Source organism: Nesoenas mayeri (genome assembly GCF_963082525.1).
Source record: "Nesoenas mayeri genome assembly, chromosome: 9".
In the NCBI taxonomy this organism is placed as follows: Eukaryota; Metazoa; Chordata; class Aves; order Columbiformes; family Columbidae; genus Nesoenas; species Nesoenas mayeri.
Genome location: NC_137557.1, coordinates 16,274,469 through 16,295,707, shown reverse-complemented (window position 1 = coordinate 16,295,707; position 21,239 = coordinate 16,274,469). Strand labels below are relative to the sequence as shown.

The following is a 21,239-nucleotide window of genomic DNA, read 5'->3' as shown; positions in this document are numbered from 1 at the left end:
GTGATCCATGCTCTGTGGTCCCTTGGGCAGGTAGGGAAGGGAGAGAGGAAAGTAGTGTGTCCACCTCAGACATCTCTGCTCTCAAGGGGTCTTGCACTCACCCTTTCTGTCGCCTGCCATGGGGAGAACAAGGCACAGCAGAGACATTTCTCAGCAGCTCAGAACAGCCCCACAGTGGCCTGTTGTGCCTGGGATTGCTCAGGGAGGGATTTGAGTCCCCCCCACGGCTGGTGTTCCTGCACTGGTGACCACCACAGCACAGCTGCAGTTTCACCACTGATGCACTGGGGCTTGGCGGGGCGCGGGGTGGGGGGCAGACTGACAATTTAGTTCACCCAACTCAATAAACCATGTATGAAATAACTAAAGGCTGGCAATCTGTTATGGCTATTTAACAAGGGCCCATTTCTGAAGGCCGTGCTTGGCGCGCACCTCAAGGATGGGCCCAATTTGAGCATTCCCACCCCCAGTCTTGGTGCACAAACTCATTTTGCTTGCAGACTCACCCCCCAGTGCTGGCTGCAGAGATGACTTGACACATTTGCAGTCAATGCGTTAAAGAAATGTTCTTGACTCTGGGTTTCCCATAGCATAGTCTCAGATGTCAATGCTTAAAAATATAACTTAATCAAAAGACAAAATAAACGGAGACGTACAGCAAAGAAATGGTCCGGGCTGCGTGCCTCTCAAGGGGAGGGACCCCGAGACAAAAGAGGTTTGGGTTTTGAACACTCACAATCTCTGCACCCACTCTTAACATGTCCCTCACATGTTATCCATGCACCTTTTGGTCCAGTGGTAATTCTGATTCTGGGAGCTTCTTTGTTTCTTATTGCATTCTCTTTCTCCATCCTCCAGACAGCTTATTTACTGTTCTTATCCAGAGAGTTTGCAGCCTCTGGCTGACAGAGTTTCCTCTCTGTCTCCTGGTCCTGCTCTTCCAGGTCCCCCCATCACCAAGCAACCAGGTCAAGATGGGTTCACAATATGTGGCCTGGGATTTCAGTGAGCCCGGCCACTCACACTAAGCTTGGCTGCTTGTGCTAAAATAGGTTATTCCAACAAAAGTATACACCTAAAAGAATATATAATGCAATTAAAAAGTTAGTTGGATTAAACTTATTCTGCAACAAATGCGAGGGGCTGCTGGGAAGCAAGCTGTGTGCCAAGGCGGTGACATGGTCCCTTCAAGTTTGGACGGGGCTTTGAGCAACCCGGTCTGGCTGAAGATGTGGCTGCTCATGGCAGGGAGATGGAACTAGATGATCTTTGAGGTCTCCGCCAACCCAGACCATTCTGTGACTGTGATACCTTCGCCCATTGCTCGATGTCTGCTCGTGGTGTCCCATCACCGAGAGCCAGCACGGGGAGGGAGGGTCAGGGAAGAGACAATCGTTCCCTCCAGCATCTGATAACGCTTCGAGACCCGCAGCCGCGACCCGGCCAGAGGCAGAACCGCTGAAACCCCATCAGCATCGCTCAGTTACAGCACAGGAGCGCTCCGGCGGCAGCAGCCGGGGCCGCGCTGTCCCTCCGCCCCGCTCCAGCGCTGCCCGTGTCACCGGGCACCCCCGGCCCCCGCCCCGCCCCGGCCCCGCCCGGTGCCGCCCCGGCCCGGGCCCCGCCGGCAGCAGCCGCAGCAACAGGTGGGGCCGCGGCGGAGCCGGATCGCGGCCGAGCCGCCGCGCACCGCAGCCGGAGCCGCAGCCGGTAAGGGACCCCCGGGGCTTGGGGGGCGGGGGGGGCGGTTGTGCTGCGCGGAGCCCGGCGGGGTCCCGGCTTCCCGGGATTCGCGGCTGGGCACCCGCCCCGCGCACGCCGAGGTCCGACTGGGGCGGCAGTGGCCCCTCGGAGCCCTTCCAGGGCCGGGGGGAGGCTGGGGCAGGCGGTGGGAAGCACCGTGGCAAAGTGCATCCTCGCTCCCTGCCGAGAGACCGGGCTGGCAGAGCCCGGGAGGATCCGTGGGGCCGGAGGGACGTCCAGGCAGCGTGACTCCATCTGCCCTGGAAGAGTCACTGCAGAGTCCGACAGCCCTGGGCAGGTCCACGGCAGCACCTCCCAGGTATGAGCATCCCTTGAGTGGTACCCTAAGGATGCTTGTGCCTGAGGGATTGTGGTGCTTAAAGGATGCTGTTACCAGGGGAATGCCATTATCAGAAAGATGCTTGTACCAGAGGGATAACAACTACAGTGCCTAGCTGGTCTCCTAACAGACAATTTAATTCCTAGGTGAAAGGCTCCCTGGGCCTACTGGGGTCCCACCCCTCAACTGTCCCCTCCATGGGGACCTCTTCCCCCCCAACCTGACCAATGCAGCAGCAGAGGTGTGAGTAGCCCCAAAGGGCAGAGGAAAGAAGGTCCCATCTGCTTCATTCACCTCCTGCCTCATCCCCAGCAGGGCAGGGGTGCCTTTTGGGGTCCCCAGATCACCTCCTTTACTGTGATAATCAGTGGCTCATCTCTTAAGCTCCAGATCCCAGAGTCAGGCCATTAAGCCATACTCTTTGTTTACTTAAAAAAAAAAGTCACCTCCAACTCCCTGCTTTGGCAAAACCCTTGGAAACATAACATGTACCAGCTCACCAACCAGATGGGGAAAGCAAAAGAACTCCACATCTTGTTATTTAAAAACCCGGCGGTGATTAAGCCAGTCTGATGATCCAGGGAGTCTGACTCATCATTTTTTTTTTAACACTTGGAGTTGGTGAGATAAGAATTTACTGCTGCTGTTCTCCCGCAGCAAATCCCCGCATCTCACATGGAAATCGGCAGCAACCCAGGGCAGAGGCTGCTGGGCTGTGCCCGTCTCCTTCTCTGCAGACATTCCAACCCGCCTGGACACCTTCCTGTGTAACCTCATCTGGGTGTTCCTGCTCCATGGGGGGATTGCACTGGATGAGCTTTCCAGGTCCCTTCCAGCCCCTGACATTCTGGGATTCTATGATTCTATCTGAACACCCCACCCTGCAGCACCCTTTGCTCACCTGGGCGGGCTGTGCTGAGACGGAGGCGAGGGGGAGGGGGTTTTAACCTCTGCAGCTCTATGTCCAGGTGTAATTAACCCTAACCCAAATTAAGCTGTCTTGGAAAAGTTGGTAGCCAGTGTCATTCCACCCCCGTTTTCTGTGCTTGGCCTCTCCCCGCTTTGCCGGGGCACTTTACACAGAAGTGGCGGTCCAGGAAATAATGCCGTGTCACATCCCCTCCACCCACCGCTTTCCTCCAGCGATGCGAGAGCCTTGGCAGGGTCGCAGCGGAGCCGCCCTGCCGCCCAGGGGCTGCAGCAGCCGTCACGGAGTGGCCGGCAGCCACGCCGAGCTGGCCGGCTGCAAGATGAGCCTCAGCACCACGCCGGCAGCCGGCGTCGCCCAGGCTTTCTTCTGCCTCCTACTCTGCGTCCCCTGGGGCAGCTCCTGCCCTCCCAGCTGCCAGTGCACGGAGCGGGCAGGGGCGAAGGCCGTGCTCTGCAGCTCCCGGCACTTGGAGGAGATCCCCAAGGACATCCCCAGAGACGCGGTGTTCCTCAAGCTGGACGCGAACAGCATCACCAGAATCCCCAGCAACGCCTTCAGGCACCTCTCCCACCTGGAGGAACTCGATCTCTCCAGGAACGCCATTGAGAAGATCGACAGGGCAGCTTTCAAGGGGGTGGCTGCTGGGTTGCGGACCCTCGACCTCTCCAGCAACCGCATCCGCAGCATCCCCAAAGAGGCTTTGCTGGCGCTCAACGCCAAGCTCCGGCTGGCCAACAACCCCTGGCACTGCGAGTGCGCCTTGCAGGAGGTGTTGTGGGAGGCGCGGCTGGACCCCGACTCTGTCCAGGACATCACCTGCCACACGGCCCCGCGCCAGGAGTACGTGGGCAAACCACTGCTCCAGGTCCTGGACGCCGGTGTCAACTTCTGCAGCGTGCGTCAGAGGACCACGGACGTGGCCATGTTCATCACCATGTTTGGCTGGTTCGCCATGGTCATTGTCTACGTGATCTGCTACGTCCGGCACAACCGAGACGACACCTGCAAGCATGTGGACTACCTGAAGTCCCTGCCGAGCCCCCAGGGCCATGCAGAGACTACCAGCACTGCCCTGTAGCCCAGGATGGGGCTGCCCCCTTCCCAGCTCCTTTGCAGGGAGCCAGTGACAACCTGGTGGCCTTCAAACCTTCTCTGGGGGACTTTCCAGTGCTTGCTCCAGTCCCACAAAGGAGTTCTGCTGACTTAGAATCACAGAGTAGTTTGGCTTGGAAGGGACCTTTAAGGGTCCTCTAGTCCAACCCCCTGACATGAGCAGGGACATCTTCAACATGGGGAGGACTTTGCCCCTCCCCAGTGATGCTGGACCAAGTGTGAGCAAATGACAAGGGGGACGCCGGGGACACATTACCCAGACCTGCCTATGGCTCCGGGGAGGAATTCCCCTCCCTAGGCCCCTTCTCCCCTGCCAGAGCTGGGCTTGCAGGGAAAGCAGCCCCAGGCACCTGCTCACGGTCCATGTGGTTTGGAGAGAACAAGCCCTTGGGGGGACATGGGTGGGGGGTGGCTCCTGTGAGGCTGGGAGGTCCCTGGAGCAGGGGGTACAGAGGGATGGTGGTTCTGTGCAGTGGGGTCACCCCCTCCTGGCTCCAGGGAGGAACTGGACTTACCGAGAGCAGGACACCTGCCCCAGCTCCCCGCAGCATCTCGGCAGCCTCTGCCTGCCACCAGCACCCCCGGCCTGAGCTCCCAAACCTTTGGTTTCCCAATAAAGCTCCAGATGAAGGAAAAGCCCTCAGGGTTTGTGCTGCATCGAGAGTTGGGCATCCGGGGTGGGCGGTGGTGCTTGGTGGGTTTGTGCTTGTCCTAATTCAATCTCTCCCACAGCAGACAAGCCTAAATTCAATGTTCCAGTTTGATTCCTGTTAGGTTACATCCCCTCCAGCCACCCCGCCGCCTCCCTCGAGCCGGGGCCAGCTGGCCAAACGGTGCCTCTGCATCTCGTCTGGCACAACTCGCCTTATCTTGCCCTTCCTTGGGGCTGAATTAGAAATGCAGCTCATGGCTCAGCATGGTGGAAGCAAATCAAGTTGTGCAAGTGAGAAATGGTCCTCCCCAGCAGAACCAGCTGCAGCTGTGGCTGGGCTGGGGGAGGACTGGGGCCTGGACCTCAGGGAGGCTCTGGCCATGACCTTCCCAGCCCATTTTGGGGGGGCTGGCACCTCCTGTGGGCTCACCAGCCCCAGCAGGACACTCAGGGCTGGGAAAGGCTGAGCGATGACCTGGGCTGGTTGGGACGGACAGGGAGTCCCAGGCAGGAGGAGGCAGATGGGCACCCTCCCCCCGGCACCCCATTGTGCTCAGGGCCACCTTGTCCTCACAGACCACCTGTGGCCAGTGACATGGACCTGTCTTGCTCGGGGGTGGCTTGTTGAGGGGAAGCCTCTGCCCGGGCAGAGCAGCTCAGGTACCCGCAGCTTGGGATGAAGTCTGGGTGCACCCAGTTTATTACAGCTCTGGTTAAGCAAAAGCGTCTCCCAGACCAAGGCAAGGAAAAGAAAAGAGGCCACGGTTTCACCTAGAGCAGTTTTGGGTATTTCCCATGCCTACGGTAGCTGGATTGGTCCTGGTGGACAGCAGGCCTGCTGGGGAGTCGCTGACCTCATGCAAAGATGCGCAAGGACCAACATCGGTGCCTGTGTGCTCCTACGGTTTGTACAATATACACACATCACTCGGTGAGGACAACCAAAACCAGCCATGGCGGAGCGGGAGGGTGTGCAGGCACCCATGGCTGTGGGATGGGGTGGCGAGGCCACCGAAGATGCACACGACGCATGGTGTGCAATGTCAAACCAGGTGGGTCCTCAGCAGCATCATGGCCCCAGGTGCTGGGCAGCCAGAGCTGAGCCCAAAGCCGCCTTTTTCCCCGATTTCTCACGTGCCATTTCCTCCCTGCTGCCATGCACCCACCCCGGCAGCACACGCTCTGCTCAGTCTCGTTCCTCTCCTGGCTTTGTGCGAGTTCTGGCCACAACAACAGCTGCTCTGGGTCCCTCCTGGATGGAGACTACCAGGGGTCCTGGTGAGCATGGGGAAGCGCCTGGGCTCCAGGTAGCCTGGGTAGGACATGACTTGGAGCATGGCAGGAGAAAAGAGCACAAAAGGCGGCTCACAGTCCCTCTGCCAGCCCCCAGACAAGGCTGCAGGAACCCACGGAGCTCCCCTCCTCCTCCTCCTCCCTGTCCCATGGCGCACACAACCAGCCAGCCACAGGGCTGATGACACAGCCATCCCTGGGCTCTGTGGTCCATCTTCACCCTGATGCACAGCACACCCCAATCCCGGTGATGAGCTGAGCGTGTCTCAGCCACCTCAGGTGGTTTTCAGCTTGAGCACCTTGGAAAGCGGCTCCTTGGCACTGGAGTAGAGGAGGTAGGAGCCCTCGGCGGTGTGAAATGCCTCCCAGTCTCTGCAGCCGACGGTGGGGAGGTGGTGAGCTGCTACGAAGCCTTCATAGCCTTGCCACCTGTAGGGGAGGGCAGTGGGCTCTGGGGCATGAGGAGAGCCGAGCCGTGGGGCTGGCATCTCCCACCTCCCCACCATGGGCCAGGGCGGGATGTCCCTCACTGGGGCTTCTCATCCAGGGTACTGGTGAGGGGCTGGAGCACAAGTGTGATGGGAGCGGCTGAGGGACCTGGGGGGTTCAGCTGGAGAACAGGAGCTGAGGGGAGACCTTCTGATCTCTGACCTGCCCGAAAGGAGCTTGGAGCCAGGGGGGTCGGGCTCTGCTCCCCAGGAACAAGCGCCAGGAGCAGAGGAAACGGCCTCAAGTTGCGCCAGGGGAGGTTGAGGTTGGATGTGGGGAACAATTTCTTCCCCAAAGGGCTGTGGGACATTGAAACAGGCTGCTCAGGGCAGTGCTGGAGTCACCATCCCTAGAGGGCTGGACAGATGGACATGAGGTTCTCAGGACATGGGGCAGTGCCAGGGGTGGGGGAATGGTTGGACTCAATGATCTTGAGAGGCTTTTCCAACCAAAACGATTCTATCACTCCTGCCCAGAAACCCCTCCAGACACAGGGAACAGCCCAATCTGTCCTCCCTAGGGAGATACATCAGCACCCACAGAGGTTGCCCCTGCACTGGGTTCCTGTCAAAGTTGTTCATGCTGGAAACAACCACTCAACCACACCCTCCTCCCACAGCAGTACCTGTAGATAATACTGTTAACGGCAAAGGTGAGGCCATCGAAGGAGTTTGCTACCACCAGAAAAGAGTCATCTCCCACTGAGAAGAACTCCCAGTCCAGGGCGCTGGGGGATGAAGCAAGCAGAGGGGCAGGTGAAGGTAGCCCCTCCACAGCCAGCCGAGGAAGGGGCTGAGTGTCCACAGGGCTGAGCCCACCCCACACCAATCCCTGCCACCCTGGTGATACACACAAAACCCTGCTCTTCCCAGATTGTCCACCCTTGCTCACAAATTTGGGGTGTCCTCGTAGCTCCTGCTGGGGTTCAGTGCCAAGGACCTGTCACCCATCATCCTCCCCACCAGTCCGGGTCCCCAGCAGTGTGCAAGCCCACAGGAACCCTCCTGGAGATCCGCAGGGTGCTCAGGGGAAGGACGTGGGCTGAGGAGCACCCTGACTCTTTGCACAGGTACCTGTAGGTGAGAACGTCCTGGAATTTGACAAACATCTGGGCAGTGATGTTCAGCTCATAGATGGAGGAGTTGATGGCGTAAAAGTTGGAGGGTGCCGGCATCCCGCTGTCATAGCTGTGGCTGTTTGCAACTGCCAGGAAGACTCTGTCCCCGATATGAAAGACCTCCCAGTCAGCAGCACCAGAAGTCTATGGGGAAGGAAGCCACATGAGAAGCTGGATGTGGACAAGCCTTCGCAAGCCAAGACCTGCTGGAGGTGCAGCAGGGAAGCTACCCTCTCCTAAAGCTCTCCAAATTAAAAATAAACCTTGTTTGATCAATCCCTAGAGGACAATCAGTGGGAAATTTTCACCATCTTTCCAGAGGACTGAAGATAATCTGTTTCTGTAACTATTTCCTGGCTTGTCTAAACCCAGAGGGAGAACTGAGGAGAAGATTTGACCAGTGGCCCAACCTTACCAGGATAGACTGGAAGAGCTGGAATGAGCCACTAAGCCAGATGTAGATGTGCGAGTAGATCTTAGTGGACGTGCCATTGAATGTGTTAGCCACAGCCAGGAAGGAATACGGCCCAATGGTGAAAAACTCCCAGTCATAGGCTCCAGAGGTAGGGATGGTCTGGTTGGTTTCAAACAAGCCCGTCCTGGGGTTCCACCTGTATATCACACTGTCTATGTTGTGGTTGTTCCCTGGGGGAGACAGACAGACAGATGTGCACTGTGAGGAAAAGGAATGCCCGGCTCCTGTAAGAAGCAAGACCCAGAAACAGCTTCAGCTACACAACTATTTGCCGGTAGGTTACAAGGCTATTTGCTAGTGACCAACTGCTCCGCAAGAAGTAGCCAAAGAGGTGCTAGAGCCTCCATCCCTACCTAGAACCTCCATCCCCCTTGAGCACGCTGGCAGCTTGTTCCCAAGCACGCGGTGGTGGTGTCACAGCAGCCCCTGGCACAGTGTCACCCCACAGGCACCGTGACGCAGTCCCAGGGTGGCCAAGCTCTGCTCAGGCAAGTCCCTAAGGTACCAACACCATGGGCTGCTGTCACCCTTCACACATTTGGGAAGGCGGCACAGCTGGAACAGCATCTTACTGATGTTCGTCAGTGCTCCTTTGCTATGTCCCTGTGGTCAGCTCCTGAGTGCCAGAGCTGGCCAGAGACCGCCCTGCCACGGCACCAACTCCAGAGAGAGGAAGGGGACGCCACAGCCCACAGCCTGCCCCACGCTGAGCCCACCGGCACCAGAGCACCTGCTCCATCCAGCTCCTGGGCTCTAGACAAACATCTCTGAGACCACATCTAGAGAACTGTGTCTAGTTCTGGGCTCCCCAGTTTGGGAGAACAAATTACTGGAGAGAGTCCAGTGGAGAGCTCCAAAGATGACGAGGGGTCTGGAACATCTTCCAGCATCTTTCAGATGAGGAAAGGCTGAGAGAGCTGGGGCTGTTGAGCTGGAGAAGAGAAGCTGAGAGGGATCTGATCAATGGGATCAATATCTCAGGGTGGGTGTCAGAGGATGGACCAGACTCTGCTCAGTGGTACCCAACGCCAGGGTGAGGGGCAATGGGCACAGACTGAAACACAGAAGGCTCCATCTGAACATGAGCAGAAACTTGTTTGCTGGGAGGTGCCAGAGCCTGGCCCAGGCTGCCCAGAGCGGCTGTGGAGTCTCCTGCTCTGAGACTTTCAAACCGCCTGGACCCACCTGTGTGATCTGCTCTGTGACCCTGCGTGAGCAGGGGTTGGGCTGGGGGGTCTACAGAGATCCCTTCATCTGTGCTGCCGCACTCCGCTTGGCCCCACTGTTGTTTCTGGTGACTGAGCAGCGTCAGGACCATGTGTCAACAGGTTTACAGGCAATCTTTATTGCAACGGAAGAGACTTTGGTAAGAAGAGCTGCAGGGAGCACTGGGTGTGTGGCACAGGGCCACACGGATAAGTGGCATCTCCTCAGGGACTGACCCTCCACCACCTGCTAAGGGGAACACCCGTGGTTTGGCTTGGCCATGATGGTCTCAACCCCTGAACAATGTGCATGGCCTCTGAATCACTCTTCTGCTGCCACTGCCATGGGAACAGTCTTGTCCAAACTGGCCCTGGTGGGGTCTAACAGGTGACACCGGGAGTTTCTAGCCTAGCTCACAGGCAGTTGGTGCCCAAGTGACCTGTCACCAGCTTTGAGCCTGGTGCCGGAGGAGCTGACACTTGCATGAGCCACCCTGAGGGCAGGGAACAATCCCAACAGCCCAGCATCTGAACACCCCGAGCATCCTGGAGAACCACGGCTGTGGTATTGACCCATCGATAGACCCCATGCAGAGGGCTGCACACCCCAATCCAGAACAACCCCTGGCCTGGGAGGGCACAAGGCCACCAAGGCCACCAAGGACCACCAAGGCCAGCCCCATGGTGCAGGCAGAAACCCAGAGGGGGACTGTGTCAGCCACTTCCCAGAGTGCTTTTCTCTCCCCAAACAAGGGGGTCTGCAAGGATTCAGGCTTGCTGAGGAACACGGTGCTCCGAGCTGTGCGCGCTGGCTCTCTGGCTTTGCCCTGCACTCTGGCAGAGGACACACAAGGAGCTGCAGGGTTTCCACGGCAACAGGAGGATGCTCTCGAGCAGAGTGCCTGCGGTAGGGTGCTGTGGTTCCCGGTGTCACCCAGGGCCACCTGCCCCGGGCTGGTAGGGAATATAAGGGCTGGGTACCTTGTCGGTGGTTGACCACGGCGAGGAAAGCCTCTCCCTCGATGACAAATGCCTCCCAGTCCCTAGCGCTGTGCGTGGTGATCCTCTGGTATGTGACGAACTTCTCTTTCCTGCGACTCCACTTGTATATTACAGAGAACTCCTGACCCCTGTCATTCTGCTCAAAATTAGCCACTGCTAGGAAGATCTGAAAAACAAAAAGCCAGGACACCTCGGTTTGCTGCTCTCGAAGGGGCGCGGACAAGTACGGGCAGGGTGGAGATGGGACGGATGGGGGATGTGGGGCCAGGGAGCAAGGCGGCTGGTGTGGGGCACGATGGCCCTGGCTGGCCCGGGTCCCTGAGCAGCCCTCAAGCAACACAGGGCACCCAAAATGGAGACAGGGCCTCGGTGGCCCATGAGGGTCTTTGTGCCTGGCAGCAGAGCTGGGACAAGGACAAAACTCGCAGCCGCAGCCTTGTAACGGCAGGAAGGGAGAGTCGGGCTGAGCCATGGGGACAGCGGGACAAACACAGTAGGGAGGGAGGGAGGTCCAAGCTACCAAACCTTCCTCATTAAGGAAAGGTTGTTCAGAAGAAAAAAACTGCAGATATAATAATGATAACGACAATGATGGCAATTCTCTGAGACAAAATGTTTTCCAGAGCAACAAAACCCTGCTGTAAGCACCAGGGACACGCGTGCAGCAGCAGAGGTCGGCTTGCACGAGGTGGGAGCATCCATGCTCACAGGAGCATATGGGGTGAAGTGCTGGCTCTGTCACTCTGGAGTGTTTCGTGTGGAGTGGCAGAGGTTGTGCCCCAGTTTGGGGCACAGGGACGCAGCCCACAAGCAGAAAACAGTCAGTGGGGGTGGTCTCCGGTCTCCTGCCTCCTGCCCAGGGCAGGATCCTGCCAGCACAGCCTGGGGCTCAGCCACCCCCAAGAAGAGACCTTCCAGGCTCTGTGGGGCTGTGCTGGATCCACATGTCCCCCCCGGTGAAGGTGCATCCCCAGGGAGCAAGCCCTAGTCCAGTGGGTCCCTTCAGGGCATCTCCAGAAATGAAGATTCAGAGGGCAGAGAAAGCCTGAATCCAACCCTGCAGCTCAGGAGGCTGCAGTCCCCTGTGGTCCCCTGCCCTCCATTGACAGGACCCCGGCACTGTCCTTGGGGGCTCTTCACCCCATCCCAGCAGAGCAGCAGCAGGTCCTGGTGCAGTAATGAGGTGCTGACACCTCCAGAGGTGCATCCCCCCTGCAATGTGTGCCAGGGATCCAGGCGAACTGCAGAGTTCTGTACCGCTGCGGGTGCAACGTCCATCTGCTCATCAGCTTCGTGCAGAAACGTGCCGAGCACAGGCAGCTGAACCTGCCTCTGTCCCCAGTCATTCTGGAGTACCAAGGCCAGCCCCAATTAGAAAACCTGCTGGGCAGGAGAAAGGCCATCCTGCCTAGAAAGTCTGAGTTAGTTTTCCTCAGCGAAGACCTGAAGCCAAATGCAGAGCACGTGAGCCTTCATGAGCACCAACAAGGGTGCTTTGCCATGCATGAACCACGGGGACCTCCCTCTGGTGCTCTTCTCTGCCTCCATAGCCATGACGGAGGTGTTGTGGGTCCAGACTAACACTGGGGAGTCTTGAATTGGTTCTCATCAGTGGATAAACAAGATAGAGAACAAGTCTGATGAGAAGCAGCTGAGTGACCAGGGGGGTGATTAGCCTGGAGAAAAGGAGGCTGAGGGGAGACCTTCTCACGGCGTCTGCTGGGAACCGCAGTAAAACCTGCTTCCCGGGGGGGGTCAGCCTGTGTCAGGGAGGGGGCTGCATGTCCAGAGCAGGTTGGACTGCAGCCCTGCACGATGCACGTCCACACGCGAAGGACATTTTGACACCAGCACTCGCTACATCTAAAGCAGAAACAGCTAGAGCCTGCTAGAAATGAACCCAAACACGGGAGGATGCAGCTCCAGCTTTGGAGGCTGAGCTCACAGCCACCCTGGAGATCCCTGGAGAAGAGATCTGAGCACTCTGGACACACGATTACCTCTGCTGTGAGCATCTGTGCTGAAAATGGCCTGGGGGGATGTACTTGTGTCATGGCACAGACAGTAAAACAGGGAGGGCTGCCCCAGGACAGACCCTCACCAGCTGAACACGTGTATCAGCGTGACCACATCAAAGACAGGAGAAAGATTCACCCCCTAAACCCTGCCCAGGACTCAGGGCTTCAGTGTTGGGCAATTGCAGTGTAATATACTGAAATATAAAGGCATTGAAATAACCCTCTGGGCAGACTCACCTTCTTTCCTATGGTGAAATACTTCCAGGACTGAGCTTGGTAGGTGGGGATGTTCTGGTAGGGCACAAACTTCCCATCCGTCCACTTGTAGACGGCCGATCCTGGGGGGGTGTACCGGTTGGCAGTGGCTGCGAACAGTCCCACCTTTGGGATGGTGAAAACCTCAACCCCCATCGTCTCAGAGTTGGTCACCAGGTTCTGGTACTCCTCCACGTAGTCCAGCCTTTGTTTGACTGGAGGACCACAAAGAAAGAGGGGCGAGGTTAAAACCAGATGACTCTGCCTGGAGAGGCTGCACAGCACAGCTGGCTCCACAGATGTGTGGAGCTTTATGGGGGGAAATGAAGGTTCTGGTGCTGCTGGTGGCGAAGGGTCACAACCCAAGGAGGAGGTAGAAGGCTTGACTTGGTCTCGCTGGGCAGCACATCCAGCCCCATCCACCCCAACTGCTCTTCAGCAGAGCGCAGGGCTGCAAAACATTCTGCCGGGCTGTCTCCTCCAGGAGCAGGGAAGAACAGCACACCATGGAGTTTTTGGGTTGATATATTTATCCTAAAAAGAACAAGGAGGAGGAGACCTACAGCAAAAGGGCCTGGGCCACTGAGACCAGCTGGATTGACCTGTCCCCAGTGGCAGCAACCCTGCAGCAGGTGTTTGCTTGGGCTGGAGTCAGCATGAGCTCTGGGAGAAGCTGGAGAAGACTCGGACAAAATTAATACCAGAAATTAGAAGAAAAAAGCTAAGGCTGGTGCCAGTGGCAGATGAGTGGGCACTGGAAGGGACAAATGGAAGGAGAAGAGCTACAAAAAGGGCCAGTGTTGGTGGCACCAAGGGGCAAGATCCTAGGACAAGGTCTTCTTGGGAAAACAAGGACTTGGTGCCAATCCTGATGACTTCCAGAGGTGGGGAAAGATGGGGAGGGACTCCAGCCACTGCCAGCTCCTGTGAGGAGCAAAATGGCTCATCCAAACCCACCACGGGGGTGCCAGAAAAAGAAAAACCCCAGGAGAGGAGGGAGGGACAGCTCGGTGACAGCCATGTCCCATCCTCCACATCCTCACCAGGGGTCCTGGGCAGACTGCTTAGAGAAAGTGGGAGAGCAACAGTGGGTGAAACCCATTTCATCATCCAATAACGTCCATCCCTCCAGGCTCCGGTTGCTTTGCCACCTCATTGCTCCAATGTTGCCCCACTGCTTTCTGCACGAAGGCCACCAGAGCTGGGATGACATGGGGACCTGCCTCCCATCACTCTCTTGGTTACCTTTGGCAGCCGATCTGTCTTTCTGCTCCTTCTTGCCCATCCTGCAAATGCTTCTGCACCAGGAGCCCCTGTGCTGTAGGGACCCCGGGGCAGGGACCCCCCAGCACCCAGACAGGGCTCTGTGGGCTGAGCTGTCCCGCTTGGACAGACCAGGAGCTCGTTCCTGACCAGAGAAGCCCCATGAGGGACGGACAACATGGACGAGGCGGGTGGACAAGATGAGTGATTGGGGAGCTGGATCACAGAGCTGCACGGGAAGCATCAATGTGGGCACTGAGAGCAAAGCAAAGCCTGGACAGGCAAGCAGGAGGCAAGGGAACACCCCAGCCCCCTCATTCTCCTGTTGCCCGACTCAGTTCCCATCCCAAAGGTGCTGCCAAGGGAAAATCTCTGCTCCTCCTCTGCTCACCATCCCCGAGAGCACATCATACCCCAGTACCTTCCAGCATGGACACCCAGGCACTGCCGTTGCAGAGGTAGAGCCCTCGCCGGGAGGCGTTGAACCACAACTGCGCCTTCGCCCGCTTGGTGCAGGGGGGACGGGACCCCAGGGTCACCTTCGTGTCGCTCTCTGGGCACGGAGAGGAGCAAGGACACATGGTGGAGGAGCAGTGAGGCCCATCCCTGTGCACACAGTGAGGGCTGGACATCCTGGTCCCATCCTGATGGCAGGGAACAGGGGACACAGCAAACCAGCACCGAGCCACGGAGGCGCCATCTGGGCAAACCCTGCGGCTGACACCTGGAGGCAGGGGGATCCTGACTCTCCATGGGGGTTTTGGACAGGGATCCCCCCAACATGGGGACACCCCTCTGTTCATGCCCCATGCAAAGAGCTGTCCCCGATGAAAGCAGGAGGCAGCAGCTGAGCCTGTGCTGCTGGGAATTACTGACCGTAGGGGTATTTCAGCACCTCGTTGCTCGCTGGCTTCACAGGGACATCCTGGAGGACAGCGGGGACAGAGAGCGTCGCTACTTTCAAGTTCAAGGCGGTGCATATCCGAGGAGTGGCATCGGCTCCTGGCAGCAGGACAAGCTGTCTCAGCAAGCCCTGGGGAAGCGGGAGCAGCAGGATGTCAGTCCAGTAAGAACAAGAAATGGAAAATGCAGGTGAATTACGCTCTGGATTTCCCTCCTGACTCCTGCTCACTGCCCTCCCCCCTGGGCTGTGGAAGCCTCCGTAGGATTCACACGTGCTTATCAGATCCTCATTACATGCCCAGCCTGCCAAAATCTCCATCTCAGGCAATTTAACAGCTGGTGCGAGGCGAATATTGGCAAGGGGCTTGTTAACTGCAGACGGCTTTCACCGCCTCTGCTTTCCACTGCTGGCCAGAGCAGGCACTGCCCCAACTTTTATATCTGCGAGACCGTGCCATCAACTGGCTTTCTGCCACCACACTGCTGACAGCGTCCTCTTCAAAACACATTTGTCCCACGAAGCACCAGTCGCCAGCGCTGCCCCTTGCACACCCAGTCAGACGGGAACCGAGCCTGGCAGCAGCACCCACGGCCACCTCTGCTCCCCACAGAGTCACAGAATGTCCGGAGTTGGAAGGGACCTGGAAAGCTCATCCAGTGCAATCCCCCCATGGAGCAGGAACACCCAGATGAGGTTGCACAGGAAGGTGTCCAGGCGGGCTGGAATGTCTGCAGAGAAGGAGACTCCACAACCCCCCTGGGCAGCCTGGGCCAGGCTCTGACACCCTTACCATGAACAAATTTCTTCTCATATTCAAGTGGAACCTCTTGTGTTCCAGTTTGCACCCATTGCCCCTTGTCCTGTCACTGGTTGTCACCCAGAAGAGCCTGGCTCCATCCTCCTGACACTCCCCCTTTCCATATTGATCCCCAGGAATGAGTCCCCCCTCAGTGTCCTCTTGTCCAGCTCCAGAGCCCCAGCTCCCTCAGCCTTTCCTCACACGGGAGATGCTCCACTCCCTTCAGCATCACACTGTGGTCCAAGCCCCATGGCCGGCCTCGAGTGCCTCCGCGCAGCCCCATACCATCGGACACCTACCGTGAATGCACCTTTCCTTCTCCTCCGGTTGCCCAGGTAGAAGCTGGCTCTCTTCACTGACAGAGAAGCTGGAAACGGCGTCTCCGTCACCCTGTGTGCGGGCAAAGAAGAGACAGGGGACAATTTCATGGTGTCTGCTGGTGGCTGGAGGAGATGCTGGTGGAGGAGCATTGTCCTGCCAGGGAGCTGGCACCTCCCGAGCCCCCCCCGCTGTCCCCAACCTACATGTCCTTGGGGACACTGCAGTCCACTGTCAGCGAGAATGACTGGCCGGAGACAGCCAGGACCAGCGTGTGCCACTGGTTGTCGGAGAGGGAGACGTTGGGGAAGGTGACGCGAGTCTGCCAGCTGCCAGCGCGCTCGTGGCTCCAGAAGATGAAGTGGAGCTTGTTGGTGGCGTAGCGCAACCCTACCAGCACCCTGGGGCTCTCCTCCGCCATCAGCGTGAAGATGTACTCGTTTCTCTGCGGGAGGACACGGACTCTGCATGCCGCACACTGCGGGGCCGGACTGTGCCCGCTTCGTGCCCAGCCGGCAGCGCTTACCTTGGCAGGGACGCTGAGGACCCGCAGGGTGACGATGATGGAGAACTCCTCGGGGAAGCGGTGGCAGTGGATGAAGAGGCGGGAGGCGGGGAAGGCCAGGGCGCGGGGCTGCGAGGCCGCCAGCTGGAACCCACGCACCCCCTGCACCTCAAACATGCGGAGGGCCGGGGCCAGCCCACTGGCGGGGACCACCTCTGCCAGGATGTCCAGCGGGCGCAGGTCTGTGCCGAGAGACAGCAGAGCACGTCACAGCGGAGGCCATCCCCCTGTCCCCCCTGGCTGTGGGGTGCTCTGCCACCCCAGGCTGCCACCCGCTCCCGTGGGATCCACCAGCAACCACAACCAGAGCCAGGGGAGCGGGCAGGGAGCTGGTGCCTGGTTGCTGGGAGGCCACCCGTCCCTGTCCCCAGGGCGGTGGGACATGGTGCTCCCTCCTCCAGCCTCAGTCCAAGCTTTCCCAATCCAGCACACACTCCCCTGGCAGGCACCAAAACTGCTAATTAAATAATTATCCTCTCCCCAGAGGAGAAAACAACCTGCCCAGCCCGAGGGCATCACCTGGGTGAAGAACAGGCATGGCAAAGCCGTCCCCACATCACCGTGCCAGGGCTGCCACCGCTCCAGTGTCTTGGCAGCCGTGGGGAGGGCTGCACCACAGGGGGGGCTTCCCCAATATCTCGTCTTGTCATCCTCACAGCTTTTCTTTTTGAATTCTTCCCCGGTGGGATTGCAGTGTCGGTAGCAAAGGGCAGAGGGGATCGGTGATGATGCCCAGACGATGAACCAGCACTGGGCTAGACTGAAAACCCCTGACTCTGTCCCATTCCCAGTGAGATGTGGCTTTTGGTTATTATTTGTACTAATAAACCTCGGCTGCCGGGGCACAGCGGGAGAGCTGGGAGCTGGACCAGTGTGGTGTGCCTGAATACAAACCAGCTGGAAAGGGGGAGTGCTTTCCCTGGGCACCCCCGGTCAGCCCAAACCCAGATGGGCAGCGCAAGGAGGAATCTGCTCACGTGGCTCCAGCCAGCCCGGAGCAGCGAGACCGGCAAGGTCCTTCCCACCCTGCCACCTCTGCATCCCCCTGCCCGCCCTGCCACTGGTTTAAGCTGCTCCTAAGCAAAGCCTTGGTGGGGAAGGTTTAACTGAAATGCCTTATTTCAGAAATGCACAACTCATGGAATCATAGAATCACAGAATAGTTTGGGGTGAAGGGACATTCCCAGCTCCGCAGTGCCACCTCTGCCATGAGCAGGGACATCTGCACCAGCTCAGGTTGCTCAGAGCCCCGTCCAGCCTGGCCTGGGATGTCTCCAGGGATGGTTCATCCACCACCTCTCTGGCCAACCTGGGCCAGGCTCTCACCACCCTCAGGGACAACAATTTCTTCCTCGTGTCCAGCCTGAATCTCCCTCCTTTAGTATAAAATCATCACCCCTTGTCTTATCACTACAGACCCTTGTAAAAAGTCCCTCTCCAACGAAATTCTACAGTTAAGTGACTGGTTCCTGTTTTTCTCAACAAGAAGCACAAGTTGTATCCAGGCTTGGACTTGCAGAGGGGTTCAGGAACCCCCAACAGCCCCGGAGGCAGCCAAGATGAGTTCAGCCAGGACTAGAGGCTGCAAGCCTGCAAGGGACCAAATCCTGAAACCAAATCCAGATCCCTAAACCCAAAGCTGTGCATCCCAATCTGCCCAGGAGGGACACGGGGACAGTTAAATGTGCTAATGCTGGAGCCTTGACATCCCCAGGACCCCTCAGCTGAGGCTGCTTGGGGGCAGCGGGGACGTCCCCAGAGACCGGAGCACCTTGGGGAGGAGGTGATGGAGAAAAACTCTCCGATCTCTCACAGCTTTCTTTTTCACCATCATCTGGGCTGTAATAACATGTAAATACAGGTGCCATCAAATTGAGACAAGCCCCAAGCATAAGGAGCCTGGGCCCAAGCACCCCAAAATCGGGGCTGAAGTGTCACTGTCCACGCAGGGACCTCGTGGCACAGCCACGGGATGGGAAGAGCCCAGGGATGGGGATCATCTCCGGCTCGGGCTGCTCTCGGCGCTTCCCCGCGGGAAATGCCGTGGGAGCTGCAGCTCCTCGGTGGGAGCTGCTGGAGGGGGCGGAATTTTCCGGGCGGTTTTGCTGGCTGGAGGGTGGAGGTTGTGCCCGGGGAGCACAGGGGCCCCCGGGGAGTTCCCTGCTCTGCTCCACTTCTTCCAGCCCTTCCGCTCCCCACACACCGGCCCCGGCGCCAGCAGAGCTCGGAACGGCGCTTGTGCCGCAGCGACGGGCACGCAGCGTCACCGCGACACCGCGACACCGCGACACCGCTCCTGTGCCGTGCCGGGGGCTGCGGGTGCACGGACATCCCCCGCACCTGCCACGCATCGCAGGGCACCGCGCGGTGCTGTCATCCTCAGACCCAGGCCATCAGAACCTGGGGTGCCCCCCAAAACGGAGCATGCCTTCTGGGACATCCCGTCACACACGGGTCTCGGTATCTGTCCCAACGCCGGCGTTGACGCCAGGCTCCGGCACAGCCCCCCCGCCGGCCCGCGCTCCTACCTGTGCAGTGTCGCCAGGTCCTGCCCCCCCGGACCGGGCCCCCGGCGGTGGCCCCGTGGAGGAGGACAAGCCAGAGCAGCAGCAGAGCCGACATCGGGGGGCCGGCCTCAGGGGGTCCATCCACCGGGATGCCCCCGCTGTCCACTCCTCCGTGCCCGGGCAGGCGCCGCTCGGCTCAGCCCCCCCGGGGGCTCTGGCATAGTCTGTCGGTGGGACACCCCCCAGGGACGGGCCACGCCGGGTGCTGCTTCAACGCTTCGGGGTGCTAAGCCCCGGCTCTGCTGTCCCCACGCGTGGGCATCGTCCCTGGGGGCACGGCGGGGGCGGCGGGCGGGCGGGGGTCCCGTGGGGCGGCCGCGGAGGCAGTGCCGGCTGCAGCCGGGGAGCAGACATTTAAATGAGAAGTTGGTGGTGGGAGAGGAGGAGTCCCGGCTCCTTGGAGAGCTTTTATCTTTTGCCCAGCCCTCTGCAAGGCGGCTTTGGGGAGGGATTCTTTTACATTTTTTTTTATCCTTTAATTTTTGGTGATTCATTTTTCCAGCATCACGTGGGAGTAGGTGGGACATTCACCCTTGCCTGGAGAGACCAAGGTGGGAACCTTCCTGCTCCTAAAAGCCTTGGCCTTTCAGGAGCAACATCCCAGCCTGTACTGGGGGATCCTCTGTTCCCTCCCGTCCGCTCCACCCTGCCCCAAAAAACAAACCCCAACACTCAACAAGGTGCACTTTTCTCCCCCAAAATGGCCTCGGTCAGGGGATGCACAGAGGCTGCCAGGAGTGAGGCTCCAGCGTGCTGAGCGTTGGTTCGGAAACCCCCGAGGAGACACAGCAGTGGAAAATCTCCCTGCGCACAGCAAGCTCTGTGGGGCTTCTCCAGCCGCAAAACAAGTCACTTCCATGTCCCGAACAATTGAAACGGGTTCCCATCCCCCCAAAACCTTCCCGCAAGGCGAACGCCGGAATAGAAAGCGGATGGCTGGTACGAAATGCCAGAAAATCGTGTCACAAACCGGGAGTTTCATCAGCAGGGAACAGCCAGCGCCGCTGCTGGGTTGTCCGCATGCCTCGCTGGCCCGAAACCCACCATGCGGGGTGCGGGAGGGCGCAGCCCATAGGGTGCGGGCACATGGTGGAGCCCAGCCCTGCACCTCGCTCCCAAATCCTGCGAGGAGTTGCCACCAGAGCCCAGAGACACCCAAAAGGCATCAGTGCCCCTGTCTCGGAGTCAAACACCCCTGAGGGCCGGAGGGCGGCTGTGTGTCTCTGGGGATGCTCTGCACCATGCAGGGCTGCACAGAGCTTCCCCTCCCCACAAAGCCTCTTGTTGGGGCTCTACCAGGATCATGCTTAAGCAGAGCTTAAGTGGAGCTTAGTCTCGGGAGAGAGCTGCAGATGCGAGGCACCGCTGGCTCCCCATCCCCACCACTACGGCCACCCCCCAAACCCAAGTGGCAGCTGGCGGTGACGGTGAGGGATGCGCGATGTGCAAACCATCCCATCTCAGCCCCTTGTGCTGCTCCCCACGGCCACCAGCTGGGAGCAGCCATCGCGCTGGGACCCCATGCCGTGCCTGCCGCCCCCCAGGACCATGCGGTGGAGAGGCCGGTGGATGGGAGGGCGGCTGGCGCGGAGCGAGCGCGGCCGCCAGCGGGGCCCGGCCTCCCGGCAGGTTGGCACTGGGGACAGCGGCACAAATGAGAATCAGAGCGTTTCCCAGGGCCGCACACATGTGTCAAGTTAAACGTGGCTTTGGGAGCTGGCAGCGCTGTCCCGAGCAGGGGGCTTGCGGAAATGGATGGATTTGGGGAAATCTGCTGCGAGGGCCCACGCGGCTCCTCGCAGGGAGGGAGGAAATGTCCTGCTGGGGCTGCTGGGGAGAACGGGTTTTCCAAAGAGGACACGGCCACCTTTGAGTGGTTCCTTGGCCAAAAAGCTGGATGGTGAGGACATTTCTAGAGCCCAGGACACAGCCATGTGTGTCCCCTCCAGAAGCAGGGGGATCTGGGAACTTACCAAAGCTCCCATCAATGAGCATGATGTCCATGCCAGGCGGACTCAGCCCAGCACAGCGGGCTCAGGCTGCTTTTCAGCCACGTGCTGTCAATGAACGGTCTCCTGGTGAGAACAGGGACATGGATGGTCTTCAGGGATTTTCTCCATCCTTGGGCTGGGGACCCTGGCACGGCAGAAGGTGGTGGAACAGCTTTGGGCAGTGCCTGGTGCTTTTCTC

At 58.9% G+C, this 21,239-nt stretch overlaps 2 protein-coding genes across 2 annotated transcripts; one reads left to right on the top strand and one right to left on the bottom strand.

Annotated features, from left to right (window-relative positions):
* Positions 1 to 3,186: 3,186 nt before the first annotated feature.
* LOC308043698 (leucine-rich repeat-containing protein 3-like) lies at positions 3,187 to 4,092 on the top strand (the record flags this gene model as incomplete). The annotated part of the gene is made up of 1 exon (XM_080349923.1): positions 3,187 to 4,092. The coding sequence occupies one exon, from the start codon at positions 3,187 to 3,189 to the stop codon at positions 4,090 to 4,092; it is 906 nt and encodes a 301-aa protein (XP_080206049.1).
* A 2,255-nt stretch (positions 4,093 to 6,347) lies between these two features.
* TSPEAR (thrombospondin type laminin G domain and EAR repeats) lies at positions 6,348 to 19,104 on the bottom strand (the record flags this gene model as incomplete). The annotated part of the gene is made up of 12 exons (XM_080350123.1): positions 6,348 to 6,501; positions 7,187 to 7,288; positions 7,635 to 7,822; positions 8,094 to 8,323; positions 10,340 to 10,526; positions 12,616 to 12,848; positions 14,318 to 14,449; positions 14,773 to 14,929; positions 15,899 to 15,989; positions 16,124 to 16,362; positions 16,444 to 16,664; positions 19,011 to 19,104. The coding sequence occupies 12 exons, from the start codon at positions 19,102 to 19,104 to the stop codon at positions 6,348 to 6,350; spliced, it is 2,028 nt and encodes a 675-aa protein (XP_080206249.1).
* Positions 19,105 to 21,239: the final 2,135 nt, after the last annotated feature.